This window comes from Geospiza fortis, unplaced genomic scaffold (genome assembly GCF_000277835.1).
Source record: "Geospiza fortis unplaced genomic scaffold, GeoFor_1.0 scaffold147, whole genome shotgun sequence".
Lineage (NCBI taxonomy): Eukaryota > Metazoa > Chordata > Aves > Passeriformes > Thraupidae > Geospiza > Geospiza fortis.
The window spans coordinates 789,952-812,669 of NW_005054372.1; the positions used below are offsets into that span (position 1 = coordinate 789,952).

A 22,718-nucleotide genomic window follows, 5' to 3' on the forward strand; every position below is an offset into this window, starting at 1 on the left:
GGATTGGCTGTGTTCTGCTGTGTCATATTTAGCTACAAAGAAGGGAAGTATTGCATGTGGGAAGGGGTATGTGCTTCTAAAGAATTTGTAATGTGTGTAATTAGAACAAAATTTTCTTCCCTCCCTTTTTTCACTGGAATGCCTGGGTTCTTGGTAGCTGCACATGCAAGTATTAGAGATACAAGTGTGTTTTCACTCAAGTCCAAGCTTGTCTGCACTTAAGTTAATTCTGTTATTTTGTATACTTGCTGCCATTTCACTTTCAGCTAGGGGATAGCATTTAATGATTTGCTGAAACTCATGAAATACAATAAATTCCTGCGCATCCACCAGTGAAAAACCTGATTTCCTTACCCTATGATTTTATTTTGGTTTCAGGTTTTCAAGTTTGCTTTACCTTGCAAATTGTCCATACTTTTACACAAAATACTATTCTTTCTTCTCCTTTTTATTTTATTTTAAATGCAGTTTTAAAAGATACGTTAGAGCTTTATAAAAACTCTTGTAGACAAATTTCCCTTCCTCTCCCCTGCTGCTGAAAAACCATCCAGAAGACAAAGGCAGCTCTTATATTACAATTGAGTTGCAGATGTATTTGGGAGGGTGCAAAGCTTTTTCATGTGAATGGTGATAAAAATGTGAAGGGATTGGGGCAGCTGTTTTGATTCTGTCTATCTGTAGAAATATGTAAAATGCCTTTCACTAGCTGATTCAACTTCATTTGAAATAGATTTTCACTGTCCATATCTTCAGTTCTGCTTCATGCTGTGGCTGATAGTCTTGTCCTTCAGTTTGAGTGTATTCCAGGACACTTGACTCTGCCTCCCTGTCCTTGGTTTAAATTGTTTTCTGCCCATCCCCAGTACCCTTGCAGAGACCTGAATTGCTTTGCTAAGCTAAACAAGGCAGGGCTCTTGCTGACAGCCCAGTTTGGCTGTCTCCATGTCTGTTCCACTTAGGCATTTCTGGAGGGTGGTTGACCAAATGAGGGCTCCTCCAGAGGGCTGTGAAGCAGCACTAATACCTCCTTCCTCTTGAAAACAGTGTGATGCATCTTGGAATCGTGTTTCCTTTTCGCACTTGTAGTGATGAGCATCAGCCATTGGTTTAAAATCCCCTTTTACATCCCAGTCCTGATAGAGGATTAATCTGAGAAAGCCTCTTTGGCTGCAAATAGAGAACAAGACACTTGTCAGTGTCAATGCACCTTTAAGACGTGCAATTTTTTGATTTGGAGATGGGAATTGGAACATTCTGACAGTTGGAAATGTAAACTATGATAATGAGTTGAATATACTGAAAGACAAGAAATTAGAGAATCATCAATACAAATAATTAAATATGCATGTGCATGATTATACTTCTTTAAAAACAACCAATTTCTAGTAATGTATTTTTAATTTACGTGCAGTACCTCAGATCAGTGCAAAGCAAAATACAAAGAAGAAAAGGATATTAATTCTACTGGCTTTAATCTGAATAAATGGTCTTATTCAGCCAAGTAATTGGTTGCACAAGTATAGGCATTGTCTTGGTTCCACACAGTTTAAGAGCTGATAGCCTCATGTGTATTGTAGCTGGTTTAATTTTGTTCTGTTTAAAAACATTTTCTTTAAGAAAAATGAAGACATAAGATGAACACAAGCTTATGTTATGGTTTGCAGCTTTCTGACTGGTATTTAAATTTTACTTCCAAATGTGGGGCTTTGTGATTCTTATCATTTTCACCACTTCTTTGCTGAAGTGTCATTATTTATTACCCTAAGTAGGCTATAATATTTCTGTGCTAAGTTATGTTTTAACTTACTCCCTTAAACTTAATTGTAGATTTTTAAAAATTATTTTTAATGACCAAAATAATTTTATTTTACTGTGGAACTGAATTTTTCCTCTATGGTGCTATGAGGAAATGGCTCATCAGCTGCAGCTGCCATTTGTACAAGCAATGGTGCTGCAGTTTGCAAAATAAAGCTTAACAGTTGGGCAAAAGTGTAAGTTGAGGTTTCTCTTCCCCCTCCTGCTCCCCAAGGACAAAATCTTTCATTTCTTGCAGTACAATATGTATTTCTCTGTGGTAGATATTATATATTTTTGTAGTACATGTTTATAAAGGTAAGCGTGGTAGGAATTGTGATTCTAATACTTCTCAAATTTTTCTAAGATAAGACAGATTTTTAGGTTCAAAGGAAGATAAAATGACAAGTTGGGATTTACAAGCATAGGTACCTCTCATGGCATCAGGGATCTGTTGCTTTCTACTGTAGTGATCTTCTCTGCTGGAAGCAATGAACCATTATCCACCAGAGACTGCAGTAGGATTCACTATGGTGTTATTAACCCTTGCTTGGACACGCACATCTTCCCTGAGAAGGGACATGGGCAGGGCCATGGAGAGAGCTGGGCACTTCTGCCCTCAGGGTGAGACAGCACTGCACCTACTGTTCACTGCTTTTGAAAAAGAAAGGGAGACTTCAGCTTGTTAGATTTCAAATGCAGCTGGAGTATTTTTGTTCCCAGGTGACATGGATCTTCCAGCTTTTTGTCATGGAAAACCTTCAGTAATGGGTTTGCTAGTGGATTATAGGGAATTGTGGTAATGCTGTTTTTCTTTTTGTGTTGCATTGGAAGAAAACATGGTTATTATATTGGTAAAGCTTGTAGGGGATATAGCGATTTAGAGAGGGATAATCAGAGCTCTGAGCCTGACAAAACCCAGTACTTGTTCATATGCTGCACACAATATTCATGGAAGCCTTGCCAAATTTCATGTGACTTAGGTAGAGTGACCTCAAGGATGGCTGTGCTTTAATCTCGTCACAATGGTGTCAAGTGGGAGGTTATTGGCTATCTGGCAGGGATTTCTTCCAGAATTACCAGTTCTTGTGAGTATTTTGTAAGAAGGATGATGTAATTGTCTGTGTCCCTGTCTTCCAAGGACCTGTTCTCTAACCCTTTCCAATTTCTTGGAATATAAGGAGAAGATGGCTCATCAGATAAAAGCATCTGAATATGTAACAAAAGAAGAGTGATGATGAAGAGCACTACTTGATGTTTGATTCTGACCCTAGATGAATTCTCTTAGAGATGATTTGCTACTTGCAGTTTTTAAATAGGCTTATGCCAGATCATATCTTATGGAAAAAACACCCAACAGCAGTTAGTTCAGGAAGGTCTTTGGCCTTTGTCAAGACAAATTTCATGAGATCATGTGCCAGGCAATGCTTAGATACATTTCTTAATTACAGCTTATGTAGGTTTGATTTTAATGGTGGAATTCAACTCAAGAGTATCTGCAGAACACAGCAGGGACTTCTGGTAAGGTCTGTACACTCCATTCTACCAAACAACTGTTTATTTCTTAATTTTTTTTCCTTAGGGTATTTTTTGATAGTGATCAGTTGTCATATGAGACTTTTTAAAAATCAGAAACAGGGAGGTGAATTCTATGGCAGTGGTTGAGGTAGGGATGAATATACCCATCTGTGAGTTTCATGGAATAAATAGTTCAAGTTGACATCCTTCAAGTTAACGGCCAAGGAATCATTTGACTTTGTTCAATAAAGTGGAATATATAAGAAAAACTTATTGAGTACAACCTTGCTTTAACTTCCATTTAAAAAATTAAGTGAATGCAGATAGTTTTGTCTTATAACAGGATACACATCAGAGTTTCATCTTTTTAATTTTGGATTGTGAATTCTTCCCAATTCTTGTAGAGATCACGGCTTTTTTGTGTGTGCTAACATTTTTATGTTGTGGCACTATAACCTGTGAACTCCCTATTTCCTAAGAGGTGCTCATTTCCTGAAGGATGTAGTTTAGGTTGATTCAACTAAAAGAAAACTAAGTGTGCTATTGAAGAATGTGTGGGAGGAATGGCCCAGAATATAGATGTTGCTTCCTTAAAACTCATTACAGAGTAACAGTGTCTGTGTTCTTTTCAAAGTACAACTTCAAAGTTGTCTTTTTAAGGTACTACTGAGGAAAAAAACTTTCACTGGGGAGTTTTGTGTAGCTTTCTTTGCAGTGTAGATAATGTAGTTTCAGATGGCTTTGTTTCTGAGTCTAGATTTTTGTCAGTCCAGGTTTGATGGGTTTGTGAATTTTAAATAGCTGTTTAGACTTCAGTCTCTTCTGATTACTGTGCTACAGTAGAATTGTTTTATTTTGGCACTGAGGATCCAAAGGAGAAATAAATGCAGCTGGTAAATAATCAGTTCTGTGTAAATCTACCAGAGGTGGTGATTTTACTTAATTTTCAGAGGACTTCAGTCTTACAGAACTGGAGTAGAGGGAAAACTGATTTTCTTTCAATTCTCCATTGTCCAATGCTGTCTGATTTCCTTCCTCCCTGCTCTGTTTTTGAAGGTTTTGTATATGTCTGGGAAACAAAAACAAAACAAAAACTTAAATTATGTACACTTTTTTGCACAGATTTTTACAAGTCATCCATGCACTTGATCTGCTAGAAGCTGACAATGCATGATGAGCACTCTTGCCAGCTGTGGAGGAAAAGATGCCTTTAACTTTCTGAGACTACTAATATGCCTCATTTTGAAATAGAGCTCTGTGTCCAAGTGATTGATTATCCTTCCTCTCCCACCCCTGTGATAAGCCTGTAAATACTTATATCTTACAAAAATCCTTTGGGAAAAAAGTTTTGTTTGCCAAGTATCTTAGACTTCAGTTTTAGCAGGAGGTAGTAAGCACCTGTCATCTTGGATATCTTGTCATTTAGGATATCTCCCCAAATGGGTGAGATAGGGACAGCCTCCCCATGCACCCTGACCCTGCTCTTAGCTCATAACTGTTGCTAAATCAGAGCAAGTCCTTTTGAACAAGTCCTGTACATGCCTGCTACTTATACTTCTGTAGTTCCTCTCCATAGATTGAACTTCTATGAAAACAAAGACTTCAACTGGAAAAAGTGTAATTTGAAATAATTTCAGTTCCTGTTGAAAACTCTATTGGCATTTTGACTTAGTAGCAAAGGTCTTAAAGGATATCACTGCTGGAAAATAAGCAATTTAGATTTGAGATCGTGGGGATGTGGGGAGAGGAATAATTTTGGGGATTTGAGCCTTTCATGATTCACTTGCTTCATAACCTACATGCAAGGTAATGGAACTTTCTAGATTAAGCCTCCCCACCCTCAGATTGTCGGCTTGCTTGACATCAGCAATTTACTTTAGGACTAGTTTTTACTGAACTATGAAAATAGTGTTATGTTTACTTAAAGCCCAGTGATAAGTTTTAATAACATGACTTGCTGAAGAAGAAAAGCCTTCAGAGAACCTGTCTTGCAGGTTAGTCAGATTCTGTAATGGTGTGATTTTACTTAATAAAGGAAACACTGGAAGTCAGTGTTATTACATAAAACAGATTAAAATTACAGTAGAAGTGTCACTAAAATTATTGAAATCTCATGTTGATTTTATTTGTATTTTTCCTCATTATTCGTGTAAGAAGACTGCTATTTATATTGGCTAATGAGGATTTAACCTGGGGTCTTACAAAGTTTATTTTGGCAGTAGTACAGTTCAAAAGAGAGAGAAACAGTTTTGCTCATAAGCACTTTCTGTGAAAATGCTTGGATAGGGAGTACCTAATTTTGGTTTAGTATGATGAGTGTCTATTGCTAAATATATCTTTATCCTAATATATTGTCCCTAATATGAAGTAATATCACACTTCACTTTTTTGAGGGCTAAACTGAATGACTTCAACAGCAGCCTTGTCAGCTCCTTGCAAGTGTTTGGGTTTGCAGTGTAACTGCTCTACAGTTTCTGTCTCTTGCTTGTCTTTACAAACAAAGCAAGTGTGAATTCTCGAGTCACATGAACAATCTTTTGTTAGACCCAGCATTGTCTCTCTTCCTCCTTCCATCTCCATAGGTCATTTCCTGTGTTTAGCCCTTGACTGTGTAATTCCTCTGGATGAGCATGGTGGAAAGGGCTGGTGTGTTCTGCAGTCACAGGATTTCCAGCCTGCCCCATCCAAATGTGTGTACACAAGATGCTACATGAACCACTCACCTGCTGCTTTCACAGTTGGTTGATGTATCTTATGTGGTGTTCTGCAGCAAATCTGCTTTTTAATGATTTCTGTTACGTACTATAGCTATGGAACATAGATGTGCTGTGCACTAGATACCAATATAAATAAGGGTTGAGTCAGCATGCTGGCAGAGCTTTTGCCCTCTGAAGCTCTGTCAGGCTTCTCATGAACTCTTCACTCTTGACTGTTGTCCAGCTTCTGCAGCTTCTGTTTCTCCTGCTTCTAAATTATTTCATATCTAAAAGCTGGTTTATCTGTAATTGAGAGTAATATCACAATTTTAAAAAAATCTAAATACCATGATAGTCACAATAGTCTTGTAACTCTTCTTGAAATCCTTGTTCTTTCTCAGCTTTCACTTTTTTATATCCTGATAATTGAGATAAAGATTTAAATGTTCTCTGAAATTATGTCTAGTCCAGTAGCTTTTCAAAGGAGCACCAAGGGCTGACTTGTGATATCACTGTCTTGTTTATGTGTATTTTATCTTCATTAAAGCATTTCCAATCTTGAGAGTGTGGAGTGCACTAGAATAATGCAGGCTAGACTGGGAAAGGATAATTTAAGTGTTTGTGAATATTAATGCCAAGGACAGAATGCTTGGTAAAATGAATTGATGGTCTGCAAAGTTACTCAATTGGCCAGATCAATGTTGGCTGCCTTAATAGGGATATTTGAACTTAAAATATTATCACCTTGTCTTTGCTTGTGCTGGTTTTTATTTGGTACTTTGGCACCTTTAGTAAAATTAAGGATTTTTTTGCATAGGAAGCCTTCACAACTTTCCCTGTTGGTGACTGTTGCAGATAATCAGTAACCACTTTATCTGGCAGTGTCTCTCATATAATCCTGAGACTCTGGTGGGCAAGTCTGTGTTAGGATGTACACCTGCATTCTGTTCAGTATCACTAGAGATGTGTGATTCTGGCATGAAAAATTTAGATATTTGTCCATTTCTTAAGCAAAACACTCCAGCTTCTAGATCAGGAAGGGATACTATTTAGTTTGTTCATCTTTTAACTTTATAGTTAGTACAACTAACTGGTGGTCTTTATTCATTCCTCCCCCACTAAGACATGTTTCACTGCTGCTTCATGCTAAACCTTTGGAGTAGGAACGTTTTCTGTGAGAAACCAGGCAGTACGTTGCTTAGTCTCTTGGTAGTGTACTTTCTATGACTTTAAAATGCTCATGGGTCTCCTAAGCAGATGAAAAATAATCAGTATGTTGAAATAAATGAAATCTCATTGGCAAGAGTGATGACACTGCCAAGTAGAACTGCTCCAGTTTGCTGTTCCTCTAAAAAACTGGATTGTACCAGATGTTAACTGGGTATAATGTGGGCTTAAAAGAGGATTAAGGAAGGGATAAGTGTTGATAGTTCACTTGCTGTGTTTTACATCATAATATCTCTTCAGTGCTGTAATACATGTTATGCAGAGGTTGCAGTCACTCCTGCCTGTGTTCAGGAGAGGTGTTTGAAGGAAACCCCAAAGCCTTGCTGGTCTGGCCAGCGTGGTGTCCTGTCTGACAGTGCTTGCTGCTAGGGAATGGAGAGAATTTCAGTGCATATGCAGAATAATCTTCCTCCTGTGCCCCTTCACAGGTCTTACCATTCCTGGGGTGTCCTGAATCAGATTTTGTTTGTTATGTGCTGTTGAATGTCTCTCTGATACGTTTATCATCATTCTTTCCCCTCATCCACCAGGCATTTGACTTTTACAATGGCTTATCATTAAATCAGTTTCCATTGGGGGGAGAAGGATCCTAAATTTTCACTTACTGAAATCAGATTGTTTGCTATCTGTTGAACTAAAGGCATAAATAAATCATTCTTCATATCTGCAGTCACTTAGGATTTTGTAAGCATCACTCAGCTGCCAGCAGCAGTTCTGTCACCAATTTAGCTGTGGCTGGGAGAGGAGAGAAACAGCTCAGGCTGTGACTGGAGCGTGCACAAATCAGAGCTTCACTGGGGCTGCAGGGTGGCAGGTCTTGAGCAGAGAGTGGGACTTGAGAGTGCTGCCACCAAAGGGTGGTGGGTGATGGCAGTGGGAGGTGAGCAGAGCTGCCTCAGGTGCCTGAGGCTAGGCTGAGCACAGGAAAGCTGTGGCAAATGGGATTTGGCTTTAAAATGCAGGCAGGAGAACAAGTGGCATGGACAAAACATCTGAATGGGTTTTGGGAAGGATAGCAGGCTGGTTTCTTTACTGTTAGTCAGATATTGACAGATGTTTCAGCAAACTTGATTCTTCAGCTCCCTATATAAAAATAAGGTAATTGATTAAACTGGTATGGAATACAATTATTATATTAGGACCTTGTAGAATTAAGTGTAGCTATAATTGTCTCTTGGTAACATTGTTTTTTTTCTGATCTGTCTTTCCTAATGCACCTGAGAAAATCAGTGCAATTTATCCTTGCTGTTTTTCTCTGTGAGAAATTTGATTCAGTCTTGCTTTTTTATTATTTTTTTTATTTTTGAGCATCACATTTCTTTTGAACAGTTTAAGGTTCAGTGCTGGTGAATGGAATCCAAATTTCCTTCCTGTGCTTTTCCTGAGCTCTCCTGAGATCTTGCCTCACTCTCACTTTCATGATGTTTGTGTGTCTTCAGCAGGCCTCAGTTGTGAGACAGATGGGGGTGTGTTGTCTAGCAATGTGTCACTCAGCCTCCTGGAGGTCTGATTGCAGTAGTGACAGGCTATTAGAGCAAATTGTGGCAGTCTCTCAGTGCTTATTTTCTAATTGCTCAACTGGTTCTTCAAGGTCATTCGGGTGTAATCAGGCTGCATTGTTTAAACTGGGATTCCCTCTCTCTTCATACTTTCTGCTATGATGTTGCATGTCTTATTCTCCAGGAAAATCAATGTTTTGGGGAAGGTGAGTTGGTGTGACAGTAGCTTCCAAGAAACACAAGATATCTTTCCTTATATTTTTTCCATTGTAAATAAAATTCATAGTAAGAACAGAAATACTTCACACACACACTTTTCATTATGGTGAAGAGTGCTTGTGGAGATTCAGATGTTCCTCATCATCAATGTCAGCCTTCTTTGTGGCATTTACCTTCACAAAACAGCTTTATAAAACACAAAGCATTAACATCATTAAAAACTCGGGAATGAAAAAATAAGGCTTTTTTAAATAAATAAAAAAAGTTAGGGTAATCCAGGAGTGACAGCATTTAGCTTGTCACTTCCACTTGAATCCTCTGCACACAGAGTTACATCTGTCAACGTATGGCACAGTAACTAGATCTTGGATGGTCCTTCTGCCATTCTCCAGTCTCTTTAGTTGCATGAAGAATTTAGTGCTATTAGCTGACTTTGTCATCTCTGGCACTTTCTTATTACAGCCTTTGGGTAACTGCAGTTTGTCTTTTAAAAGCTTAATAAATAAATAATAAAAGCAATAATTTGCTCCTCTAGTACCAGTGAAGCACAAAGCAAGCATTAACATACTGAAATTATTAGTGCAATTCTGAGGTCCTTGAATTTCCTTAGGACTCTTGGCTGAATGTCATCCACTCTTGGTGGTTTGCTAATTTTTCGCTTGTCCATTTTCTCTGTACTGTTTTTGTCTTTTTTTTCTAGCAGCGCTTTGCTTTGAAACAGATCCTCTAATGCATATTCCTTAAAGACCTTTCACTGGGAGAATATTTTTAAGTTCCTCCCTAATGAACATGCAAAAAATAATTCTGCTGGGTTTGTCCTCACTTTTGGTTATTTAAGCTTTTTTTCTTAATGCTTCTATTTGTTTATGTGCTGTACCCTTACCAATCCTGACAGGCTCCTTGCTTCTTATGTGCCTCAAGAAAGAATTTAATTGTAGTTTTAATACTTTTTTTTTTCCTTCCCTAAATTATTTGTGAGACTGTCTTGTATTTTTTTCTGTTTTTAGCTTGCTATTGTTTGAGCCTCATTTAGACAACTTTTACAAGATTCTTCTAATATTTTCTCTAATATGTTATTTAGCCATCTCCTTCCTTGCCTGTCACGTTATTATTCATCCCCACTTAAGTATTTTCTTTTTTTGTGATTTTTATGTTTCCTCTAGGCCTCACATACAATGTCTTATATCTCATTGTCTACACACAAGTTTTTGATGATTCTCTTTGTTGCCTCCTATTTGTCTAATTCCTCTCTTTAAATTCCTTGGTGTTTTTCCTCCTGCAGATATTTAGGTCACTATTAAATTCTGGGGGAGGGTTGCACTAATATTTTTAAGCAAATTCTGCACAGTGCTTAGGATCAAGAGATGTCTTTTCTGACAGCTCTTTCCATGAAGCAGTCATTCCTGACAGTCAGTATTTTGTCTTGGCTTCCTGTGACATTTAGTGGATAGCAAAAACCCCCCATTGTTTTTGTTTTTACTTTTGTAGCATTTCTGAGTACCTTAGCTTGGTCACTCAATGCCTGCATGTTTCAATGTGAAGGCTTACGTATTTCTCATTATCACTGTCTTGAATGTAAAGAAGGTAAATGTACTCCTTTAATGAATAAGTAATGTCTTTGGATGAACTTCTTGTTCTATTCATTTTCTTCAAAAAAGTGGTTTTAGCTGCAGATAACTGTTTCATTCTAAACTTTCATACTGGTTTCTTTATTTTTAAATGTATATGAATGCCAATAACCAGTGGACCTCCAGACTGGAGGATATCTTTTCTTGATGAAGAAGACTTCTTTTTATCCAAAACCCCTTATTTTTCCCAGTTTTTGGAAAGTGCCTGAATAAAAATAGGGAACTTGTTCCACATCAGCATTTTTGTTCCATGATTAAATTTAGACCTGAAATGCTTGACTTGTGTATGAGGGTTTTTTCCTTAAATATCTACTCTGGAAAGATAGCATAGGGTATGGAAGTGAAGTTGTGTGATTTCTTATTGGTACTTTCTCTAGCAGTGATTTGACAATCCCCCACTTTGCCTTTGGAAAAATTCAGCTGAAGGCAGTGGCTTTGCAATAATCTCCCTGTCTCTAAACTGAGCAGTTGGGAGTGCTGTGAGATGTATAAAACTGAAGGATGCTCCTTGCACTGAGGACAGCTCCAGTTAGAGTTTATGGCTTGGGCACAGGGCAGAAATGTTTTCTGATTTCCGTCATTACAGCACACAAGATCTGGGGGGTCTTGGTCAGACAGACTGGTTTTATTGTGGTCTTTAGAGTAGTGTTAGAAACATTAATATTCAACAGCAATAGGTGGGAAACTGGAGGGCAAAAAAGAGTTTAGAAAAAGCATGTGAAAGGTGGAACAGAAGCATGAGATAACTGATACCTGAAATTCAAAAGCTCAACCAGTGCTCAAGAAGGAGAGACTAAAATAATGGACTGACTTCATTTCTCCTTTCCCATTTTTTAACAATGAAATGCCTTTTCTTCAAGTTGGTATGATCTAGAGCTCTTCGTTGTCACTGACTTGAATTCATACATTGTCTTGACTTTACTCTTGATTTAGTGTCCTCAAGTAGTGCTGTGAGAGAGCACTTGGGGCTTGTAAAAAGGCATTTCATTGCTGTCTGGTGTAGTCCCTGTAGCACTTGTGTAGAAGAGATCTCAGAGGTTTCTGTATGAGTTACAGCCTGGGGCAGGAGGGAGGCTGCTGCAGTGGAGTAGCTGAATGCCACTGGGAGCCTTGCTGTGGAAAACTCTTCTGGTTAACACTGCATATTTTTCTATGCAGTATGGTATTCAAGTTTCAAAAGGCAAGATCTTTGTTATTGTTTTGACTTGTAGTCGAAGTTCAAAAGCTAAATGCAAGCAATCAAATACTGAAGGAAAAATGCAGTTTTGCACTTAAGACTTTTCTGTTTTCCTGTATCAGTTCTTTCAGCTCAGAGTTGCTGCTGAAACAGCTATAGTGCAAAAGTTGAAAATCCAAACTTTTGCATCTGTAGAACTTTTTTACAAAAGAAAAGCAGATTTCTGTCTCTGCAGTTGAATGATGATTCAAATTTCAAAAGCTGGTGTATCAGTCTTCAGATACTGAGGAAGATTTTGTTTAATTTTTATAAAGCTCTTTTAGCAATAAACTCAACTATTGTAACCAATCTGTTGTTATTTTTCCAGGTTTCACTAAATGGTACACAGTTTACAGACAGTTCTGTTGGATCAGAATTCACAGGTGTTTCTCAGGTATGTGCAGTCAAATTTTGTGGGTATATATAAAAGCAGAATTATTTACTAATGGGAGAAGATATTAAGCAGTATTAAAGATACTAAATCAAACTCTTCAAAAAGAATGCTGTGTGAGATTGGGATGTTAGTAATTGAAGTCAGTTTCTGATTATCTCCTATTTAAGCTTTAAAAAGCAGTGGAATCTTTTTTTAAAGTAAAATTTTATTGTTATAGTATGCTTGAAATTGGACCTGGATGTTAAAAAATCTATGCAGTTTTATGGTAATAAAGTTATTCTTGGAAATAAATCTAAATACATAGCAGAGATGCAGTTATTTCAGTTCCAACTTGTCCTACTTCCAGCTTTCATTTATGAATGTTATATCTGAACATGTTTCAGAGATAAAGTGAGCCTGGGTGTTTTCTTACAGAGATGCATCCCACATTTTTTGAAGCTTGACTAGTGGAAAAATAGCCTGCTTTTCACAAAACGTACACTTTGCTCTGATGGCACTGAAGAGACATAGAAATGTGACCTAATTGCAAGCTCTCCTAATCCAGCAAGAGTTTACTGCTCATGTTGAAATGGTCACATGAACACTCACTGCATTCATCATGCTTTAAATAAATAAGAAACTGCAATTTATAGCTTCATTTTAGTAGGATGGAGTCATAACAGGTATCAGAGATGCTTGTGGTCTAGATTTTGTTGAAGTTTCAGTTTTGATTCTTGATTTGCATTGTGCTCTAGGAACCAAGGGCTTTAATTTGAGATTCACATCTGTCATAAATGTGGGCCCAGTGGGGAGATTATTAGGGTTTCACTGAAATTATTGTTCCTGCTGTGTTTGCCATGGCTTTTTAGTGATTGTGGTGCAGCTTTAAGGAAGTTACACACACATATTAACTTCTAGAAGTCCCTGCAGAGTGGCTGAGGTGTGTTTGCCATGACCTTTGCCTTTGCAAAAGAGTAAGTGTCAGGTTGTCTTAGCTTCTGAACTTTTATATTTTTGTCCTCTTCATTTTCTGCTTGTTGGAAGATGTCCTGCAAATGATGTTCATAAGGATTTGCCTGCAAAATAGCTATGAAGATGCTATGTCATCATTCTGACAGGGACTCACCTAATCTGGCTTCAAAAAAATTGATTTAAGAAGGAAACTTTCAGGGCTAAGGGATAAGCAGCCATGGCCTCCTGCATGCAGGGGTTTTAGGCATGAATGAGATCTTCAGCTGAGTGCAGGTCAGCCAAGAGCAATGTCTAACTTGGGAAATCTGTTGGTGTTTGTAGAGCCTATAAAGGAGTTGGTCAGTCCTGGCCTTTCAGCTGGCAGAGGGAGTCTTCCTGCATGAGAAGGTTTTCTAAAAACCTGCAGTAGACTCTTGGAGAGATTGTGTTCTTTTTCCTGCCTTAGTGCTTAGGTGCAAATTGTACAAGTGGCAGCAGTGAGCAAAGGTTAGCTGTTCTTAATAAATCTGTTAAATTTCTCATGAACTTTTGAAAGACAGGAAGATATTTGTGGAGATGTAATCAGCCTGTCTTTTGGGCTTTTGTGTCTAGAATTCTTAGTTTTCCTTTCCATATTGCTGAGTCTGTCAGTTTTACAATTGTGAAGAACACAAAAATCAGTGTTTGTAATGCTCTACTGTTTTTCTTTAGATGTCAGCACTAGAGAATTGATTTGTTGTTGCTGTGAAGACAAGAGAGTGAATTATGGTTTAGCTTGAACTGGTCCTTTGCCCTAAAGATCTGTTCACCTGTGCCTGTGCAGTTGAGCCTTACAAGATCTTTAAAGCTATATTTTTTGTTAGAGATTAGAGCAGTATCAAGAACAGCACTTTAATTACTTAGAGTTTGCTTTTTCTTTGAGAAAGAATTAAACTCTTTTGATGCTTAGATAGAAGGTGTTGTTAATTAAGGCAGAGTTAGCAGTTGTAATAAATTTGGACAAATCTGTGATTCTGCCATTACATGATATTTTGTTCCAATCATCTCTTATGTCTCATAAAATTGGGTTCTCTTTGTCTTGTGCTGCCTAAGTTGTTGTTGACTATCAGCCTTGGTGAAGGATCAGCATTGCATGGCTGAACCATAGTTTCACATGCTGTAGCATCTTGGAAAAGAATTCAGGTTTTGAAGTACCTCTGTCCTTGTAAGTTGCCAAGTCTGCTTGATTCAATAGCTGATAGTGGATTTGAGGACACTACTGACTTGATTTGTTGAAACTGATTTAAACTTTTATTTTGTAGTAGGCTTAGCTGAAAGTGACTTGATTTCAGGTAGTACTATAAACAGAAGTGTCACAGAGCTTCAAAGAGGAGATATTTTTCTTTTTTATCAGTAAATGGTGACAGTAAAAGTAAATATCCCTTTTTATTTGTACTTGCTACATTGTTACATCTAGGCCAAAGTATTTTAGAGGGAAGGACTGTAGACCATGCTCCTAAATGGGAATGTATTAATAGTCAGAATTGTTTGCCTCATGGATATTGAGATTGCTGTGTTTGTTGAGACACTCCCAAGTATTCACTTTTATAATGATTAGTAAAATATGTGTGTTGTTTTATGGGGGGTTTTGTTGTTAGTTTCAAGTATCAGAATATCTTTTATGGTATGTATTCTGTGAATAACCAGTTATCTATCAAAACATTTGTTTGTAGACACCATTTACCTTTGGCTTGGGCCAGAGGGCACCATATACAACTGGCGAGCATTGTCTTCTTTGTAGAAGTGAACGCAAAGATACTTCGCTTTCAGAGAGCGGAATCAAGAATTCCAGCAAAACAGCACTTTCCACATCTCCAAAAGCAAACAACATGCTGCACCTCCCACTGTGGGTGTGTCCAGACTGTAGAAGAACAGTGGAAAAGGAGGAGAGGCACGCTACAATAGAGCAGTCTCTCGTGGTGAGTTCAAGTAGCTCAGTAAACGGAGAAGATGCTTAGTTATGGGCTGCATGACACTTTGTGCTTTGGAGCCACTGGAACTGTAAATGCTTAAAAAGCTTTTTAAGTGTTTTTTGAGTTGGCTTTATTTAAAATGAGCAGGGAAGATTTTCCAAAAGTGAGGAGTTCTGGTTCTGAGTTGAGGAGTTTTAAGTAGTGCATAGTTTGGATCTGTTTTTCACTGAGGTTTTTGCTTTTAATTCATTGGATCTCAAGCTTTGTCCTTATCCGCTGTACTTAAATACAATTTCTTCTACTTTTACCAACATGACCTTACTCATTACACTTTTTTCTATTATGTCTGCTCGTAGTGCATTTTCCTCTCTTTGTGAAGTAAACTGTCAGAATTTTCCTTGTTCTTTCAGTGAACTTCTTGAGTCACTGCACTTGCACTGACACCTTCCTGCAGATTTCTGAGTTTTGTTGTCTTTTCTTTCCTGCATTTTTAATAAAGAAGCACAACTTTGCATAGCATGAATGTAGCAGTTTCCTAGTCTTGGTAGCACAGCAAGTACCAATTTAATATGTGGTGCTAATATTTCAAGTTGTGAATTCAAACTCATGTAAGAGCTGTGCTTAGTGTTGCAGGAAGATACTAAAAGTTCATTGACAGGTCCAGCAAAACCTCATTAGAAGCAAACTGTGTTATAGTGCAGAACCAAGTCTTCATGACTGAGCTGGGAAGTCACACACTTGGGATAATTGGAAATACTGTAGGTTCCAGCTGACACCTCCTTGCAGAGAGCTAACAGGCTGTGCACACACCCATAGGCACATACAGGTTTTTATTTCAGTAAATCACTGTGAAGAGAGATTGTATAGAGAGTGTTGTTAAGCTTGTGTTGAAAGTATAGATAAGGACATTTTTTGTAAGGAGAATTTAAGAGTATATCACTTGTATACAGCTTGTGTTTACAGATAATGTTGCTATTAACAAGGGTAGTAAACTGATCAAAAGAGGTTACATCTGAGGGAATTATAGTGGTGGTATGGTGGTAAACACATCCTAGAGAGTTCTAAGCACAGCAAGACTGAGGCACATTGAGCAAGACTGAGTCAAATCTTTTAACACATTTAAGCTCTGTTTAAGGAACTAGCAAAGAAAATGAGTGTTCTAGATTTGCAAGGAAGGCAGGTTTTGCTTCCTACATGTTTTGTTAACTTACAGATACTCCAGGTGTAGATAAAAATTCAGGGTTTTTTTTTTAATTTGGCAACAGTTTTTTTTTTAAAGAGGAATTTTTAAAAGCAGACAGCAAATAGATTTTCCAAGGTTGGAAGCTTGACTTAAAAAGGCAACTACATGAATTAGGTGGCTAGTCAAATTAGAGGAACCACCTGGGAAAAAAAGCCAAAATTAGCTAAAAAAAAAAAAAAAGTTCCCAGTGACTGCAAGGCAGAATACAGGTGGTTTGCTGTAGGTGTTCCTGTGTTCAGGTTGCTGCTGCTCTCATTAGCTTGCTTGGTAGTAACTGCATGCAGGTTTGCTCTTACCTATGTCTGCATTCTGATCCAGGATTTGGGGCACAAAAAAACCACCTTCAGTCACAGTACTGATGTGAGAGAGGTCTCTGCCTGGTGCCAGGACAATCTGGTGGCAGACTTGGGAGGGTGCAGGAGAGAGAAGCATGGCATGTGCTGGGGCTGGAGCACAGAGAAGGGAGAGAAGCTGCAGACAAAAATAGCAGCAGTTTGGGTGAGTGGTCTGTGTCATCTGGAATTGAACAGCATTGTGCACAGGAGATTGCATCCATATCCAATGGCAGCAGCTCTCTGACATCCATTGCTATGAAATACTGTGTCTGGCTGTTACAAACAAGGAGATTTTATCATTTTTACTAGAAGGGATTGTTAAACTCTGGAAGCCAAACATACTGTTACATGAGACTGAAGAGATAGTGCTGATTTATGATTAAGTGTGGATGATGCAAGCCTTCCTTTAGTTTAGTTCATTGTTTATGCTGAAGTACATAAAGGTGATAATTATAGCCAGTGTACTTTGGTCATTAGAAATGAAGCTTTGTTTGTATCATTGGTCGTCTCTGTTCATCTCTTGCATTTATTAGGCTTCTGAAAGACTAATTCTTTGTGCCTGATTGAGTGTCCTTCTAAAATACATGCAGTACTAACAATTGCCACTTTAATATTTGTCTACCTAATAACATTTCAGACCTTACAAACTGTTTGGGTTATTTTTTTTTTTTTTTTTCAGAGCCAAGATTTCCTTAGCAGGAATCTGTAGGAGGAGGAAGAATAACTGTTGGTGCACAGACAGTGCCTGCTGCAGATCTTAGCAATTCCTCTCCTTCAGACATAGCATGCAACTGTGAGGCCTGTAATGAACGCAGGTAAGAGCTGAACTCAACCTCAGCAGCGCAGAGGTTGTAGTCAGACTTTGCCAGTTGTGTAGCTTGTTTGTAGTTGTGTGCTTAAACTATTGAAACAGGTTGTCTGACAGTAACAGTAATTTCTGAATGGCAATATTTACCCAGTTTCATACTTTATTCTAGGCATTTTCAAATGTACTTTTTTTTTTCCTGGAATAGTAGGAATCAATACGCTTATGTGATGCATACAAACAGAGGGTAATTATTTTTGTCTTCAAATGCAGAGAAAATTCAGCAGAGCCTGAACGTGAACCTCAGCAGCTGCAGAATTATTGGTCTGAAGTCAGATACATGGTCCGGTGTATTTATCGTCAAGCTGGGACCCCTCTGGCAGATGACCAAGACCAATCGTTGGTACCAGATAAAGAAGGCATGAAAGAGCTGGTGGATAGGTATATTACTTCAAAGAAGATAAATTCTATTTTATTCAGGATTTTTCAATACTAGTTTGAATGCATGGGAAGCTATTAAATTCATATGCTGTTTGCGATAGGAATATAAATGCATAATTATGGAAGGGTCCTAGAATGTTATCCTTCAAAAGGCCTTATTCATAAGACAGTGTTAAGTTTGAATTGCCCCATGTGAAAATCTTACTTTGTGGAACTAGCCTGAGTTAGTAGTAGTTAGTGTTGTACCTTACTGTGATTGTAATACCTGGAAGAAATTTTATAAAAATAAAGAAAAGTTTTATTGGATACTGATCACTAGATGAGGCAGATTGCAATTTCATTATCATTTTAGAAGTCGTAATTGTAGCTTTTTAAGGTGTTGAAGTGAAAATAGGCTTAATGAGATCCTCTGTGGAGAGTTTTCTACTTTTAAGAATAGTGTGGCAAACCCTGAAGGGCTCCAGTAGGATCATCTCAGTTTCTCTCTAACTCCATGTGTGGTCAAGGAGTTTTTGTTCTCCTTGGTTCTATATGTGCTTAATATACCAAGATCTGAGCAGTCTCACCTGAGCTGCAGTTCTCATGTGCAATTTCTAGTTAAACCTAAATTCTGGTGAGGTAAAGACCCATTTGAAAGAGAAATTCATCTAGCACTACTCTTAATATGACTGTACACGTGAACTGGCTTTAGTAGATAATTAAATAAGCATATTGCACTTTGTTTATATAAAATCTGTTTGGTTTCATATGTAAGTTGTGTACAAGCAGAGCAATATAATGTCCCTCCCTATTAGTCACACTTCATTTATTCAAGTGACCAAAACATGCAATATAGGCTTGGAAATCAAAGATGTTTAAATGTTGCATAGTGTGTTGGTAATTAAAACTGAATCACAGCTAAAGTGGTTATTGATGTTATGCATCTCCTTAATGGAAAAATTTTGGAAATCAGAACATAATACTGTGTAACTTTCTTACGTACTCACTAGTTTTCATTACTCAGAACTGTTTTTCACTTTTGAGAGAGATTATTACAATACAAAAACAGAAACAGGATTTCAAAGAAGGAAAACTTAAATGCCAGTTGGATTATTTTTCACTTGAGTTTCTTATAGTCTATAAAGTGAAAAATAAAAAAAGGATACGGTTTGGGCAGGCACCAGTGTGTCCAGTCTGTAGTGCTAATATAATGCAGAATTTTTTTACAAAGCTAGTCAATGTAGGTATTGGATGCATTTTTAAAATACCTTCCATTTAGGTACCATGCAGAAGACCATGCTGTGGCTGAGTAACTGTTTAAAAGGCAGAAATTCCCACTTCGATGCTTGGCTCTTGTTAGACACAGCTGGCAAAAAAATTGAGTGTCTGGTTGTCTTTGTTGGAATAAGTAGTGGTGCCAAGTAATGTTCCTATTGTATGTTGGAATACTTGATGGCAGTATGATAGAACTGTTTTGTGAGTACTGAGGGAAAAGCATGGATTAGATAGCTACAGACTTCTATTCATCTGACTCTTAAGTACTTAGCCCATTCATTTCTTCTTCCCCACCTCCCTGTGGTGTAAAAAACCCAAAGCATTCTGTGCATGCTTAAACTCCATGCCCAGAAATTTAGAGTGAAATTGGATTATTTAAAGTGGTTCAAAGCAGCCATCATGTTCAGTTTTCTTCTGTAGGCACTAATTTGTCACATGTTAAGAACATCATGGAGAAATTGTGAAGAAGCATATCTGAAGAGTCTGGGTGCCTGCAGGGTTGGATGCAAATGGAGTTAAGGTTTTGAGCTCACAAGTTGAAGTGAAATTTTAAATCCTAAATAATTTTACTCCTCAAGTGTGCAGGCATCCTATTCCTTAAGGTACACAGGAGCTCAGTCCCATATGTGTACAAATAGGGGACTGGACTATGTTCTCTGAGATTTAAGGTAGTTCTCTAAACCTAAACCACTGAGATTATTTTTGGTGAGGATAATGGTAACTGGTAAATACTCCTAGGAAAATGAAAACTGTTGATTACATGCTCTCTTTTTTCTCTTTTCTGTCACAAATATTGTAAAACTAAAGGCTTTGTGAAAGAGATCCGTACCAGCTTTACCAGCGGTTGGAGCAGCAAGCTCGGGAATACGTGCTGGAAATGAAGGTTCGCCTGCTCAGACACCTGTCCCTGGGATCCAAGGTTGCATCGACCTTAGCCACAGAAGGGCCCCCCCAGGCCCAGCAGTTCATCTCCCTCCTGCTTGAGGAGTACAGTGCACTCTGCCAGGCAGCCTGTACAATCAGCGCCTTCCTAGTTACTCTGGTAAGACTGAAAAAACAGCTTTGTGCTCCTGCTTGCCAGGGCTGATGCTGGCAGAGTTATTTCTGGGCTCTTTCAGGTGTCTTCTGTGGTTGTAAATGGTAAGGTTCTCTTTGTGTTCTTCTCTGGAAACAGGGAGATTCTGAAAATGCAGTTAAATATTCAGAAGTGTGGAATAGGCATCTCTTACAGTGGCTTGATGTAATTTTTTTTGTTCACAAAGAAAAAGATGGGATGTTGTTTGTGGCACTTACTCTGAAACAGATCTTTAAGCAGATTTACAAAATATTATATAGCCTAATGTGGAAAACACTCCTCTGGTAATCTTTAATGGTAGCTTCACAACCATGATTAAGTGACACCAACTTCTGTGTGTAGCACTAACTTAAATTGTTTCCATATATTCTGATGCAACACAATCTCTTCAAGTAACCACCCTAGATTTTGAGTGAAAACTTTTCAACTTTTCATTCACGATCTAGGATGGCTACTTGAAGACATTGTGTTGCCTCAGACTTAATCTGCTCTGTAGTTTATTATTTCTAAGGTTCTACCTTTAATGCTTTTTTGCCAATTGATTGTCATGTTAGACTTAGGATTACATTTTTGGGTGTAAAATAGGCAGTAGGCTTAAAAATTTCTTCTTGAGTAACTGTCCATTGGGTGAGTAATACCATAAACAAATTCTGTAATTCTATTGGTTTAAGGTCTTAGAAGGTTATTAATCCTGTTTTGTTATTAATCCTTTCTTGTGCATCCTTTGTTAATGTCATCATCCTGCCCATCCCTTTTCTTGTGTAAGCTTTGTGCAAGGAGAAAAAAAAAGGTGGCAAAAATGGGGAATTCGGATTTTATTGCCAGTTAGGTGAAAGTGACTCTCTCAAAGGGTAAAGAGAGGAAAAAACAGATGGAGCATACACTGTGATGGCCACAGGTGAGGATATGAAGTGAAGAGGAAGCAGAGTTTCATTACTGAGGTAGGGCTGTCAGTAAAATTAAATTGGTAAAGCAGGAAGATGTTTCTTCTAAAAAACTTGAGCATATCTGATGGGGTTTTTTTTGTTTTCAGTGCTATTTGCTGTTGTCTCTATTATCTTTCTCAGCTTTATCACTTAGATACAGGCATGAGGTCACTGCTATCTCCTGTTTATTGGCTGCTTTTAACAGTCACTAAGTTTCTAACAAGGTGCTTGAGAGAAGGTTGCTCTTGAGGTTGGTTTGCATTGCAGCTTGTTCAGCTGTAAAGCAAATGGCTTGCAGTGCACCTCAGCTTTCTCAAAGTGGCTCTGCCAATAATGAACCCTTTAATGCCAGAATTATACAGCTGATCCGAAAATAACCATTGTTTACCTCTTTCCTGGCAATTACTGTGAACTAGTAGTTATGAAAACTAGTAGGTATTGGAGATTGAAATCATAGCCATGAGAAAACAGAAGATGCTTGAGCTCCCTAGTCAACCCCTTTCCTGACAAAATTAAAAGTAAAACAAAATTTGTCTCCTCTTTTAAAGAATGAACCACAAGAAAACACAAAATACGCTGGATTTTTCTTGTCTTTTTCTTTCTACAGCCCAGTCAGTACTGAAAACATCTTTCTACTAAGCTGTGACTTTGAGAAACTGAAATGTGAGAATGTAGGATACTCTGTCTTGTCATACATTTCTAGATTTAATAAATAACCTTTTTGTTAAATTGAGTAGTATGTGACAGTTTGCAGTACAGGTAGTAGGGTCACTAGTTTTTTCAGTGTACGTGGATGTTTCCTCTCAAGATACCAGTACACTATGGAGGAAGGAATCTTTTCAGGTAAAATACATAACAGGCAGCCAAGGTCTCTAAACTTATTGCTGCCTTCCTTTTAAGGATGAAAGCTTTGCATATTGTGTACTGTATAAAGGCATATAATGCCTTGAACCTCCACCTGTGAGAAACTGATTTCTCAATGAAATTATGAATAGTTGTCCTTCCTTTCAAAGGAATTCATCTGACTTCAATAGCAGGAACTAAAGCTTTGTGTCCCACCAGTGCAGGGAATGACATGTTTTACTGACAGCAATTTGCAAAGACTCTGGTCAGTACAGAAGGGCCCTCAAGTACCCAGCATACAGACTGGAGAAGAAAACTTTCCTAATGTTTCTTTGCAAGAAATACCACAATCTGCACAAACTGGTACAAAAGAGTTTGTAGATAAGTGTTTATTGCTTGGTTCACAGCATGATATGGAAATTCCTTAAGAAGTCAGCCTCAGTGAACCTTGAGAACCTTGAGAAATTACTACCATTTTATAGAAATTTAAAATATTTTGAAAACATAATACACAAAATGAAAAGATACATGTGTCTTGTGCAACTCATAAAACCTCACCACCTACCCTTTTTAACAATAATATTTTGAACTTAATTGTTTTTTATTTAATGCTGGTAGTCTTGTCTTCAAGTCTGATATAAATATGTTTGGTTGGTTTATTTTTTGACCCACTGTTATTAACAAAACTTTAAAATTCCAGAGTATAATGATATTTATGGGTGC

General features: G+C 37.8%; 2 protein-coding genes across 4 annotated transcripts in view; both read left to right on the forward strand.

Moving 5' to 3' along the window:
* The window catches only part of LOC106631899, a 35,843-nt gene extending 18,483 nt beyond the window's left edge, over positions 1-17,360 (forward strand). The window contains exons 2-4 of the mRNA XM_031060066.1: positions 12,082-12,191; positions 14,834-15,079; positions 17,331-17,360. Coding sequence (XP_030915926.1) covers positions 12,082-12,191; positions 14,834-15,079; positions 17,331-17,360 — 386 coding nt within the window. The remainder of the gene's footprint in view (positions 1-12,081; positions 12,192-14,833; positions 15,080-17,330) is intronic.
* Positions 17,350-22,718, forward strand: part of LOC102035133 (protein FAM193A) — a 40,705-nt gene continuing 35,336 nt past the window's right edge. For all 3 annotated transcript variants that reach the window (XM_005424721.3, XM_031060077.1, XM_031060076.1), the window contains exons 1-3: positions 17,350-17,466; positions 17,730-17,897; positions 19,959-20,193. In XM_005424721.3, the coding sequence (XP_005424778.1) occupies positions 17,797-17,897; positions 19,959-20,193 (336 nt within the window). In that variant the 5' untranslated portion in view covers positions 17,350-17,466; positions 17,730-17,796. The remainder of the gene's footprint in view (positions 17,467-17,729; positions 17,898-19,958; positions 20,194-22,718) is intronic.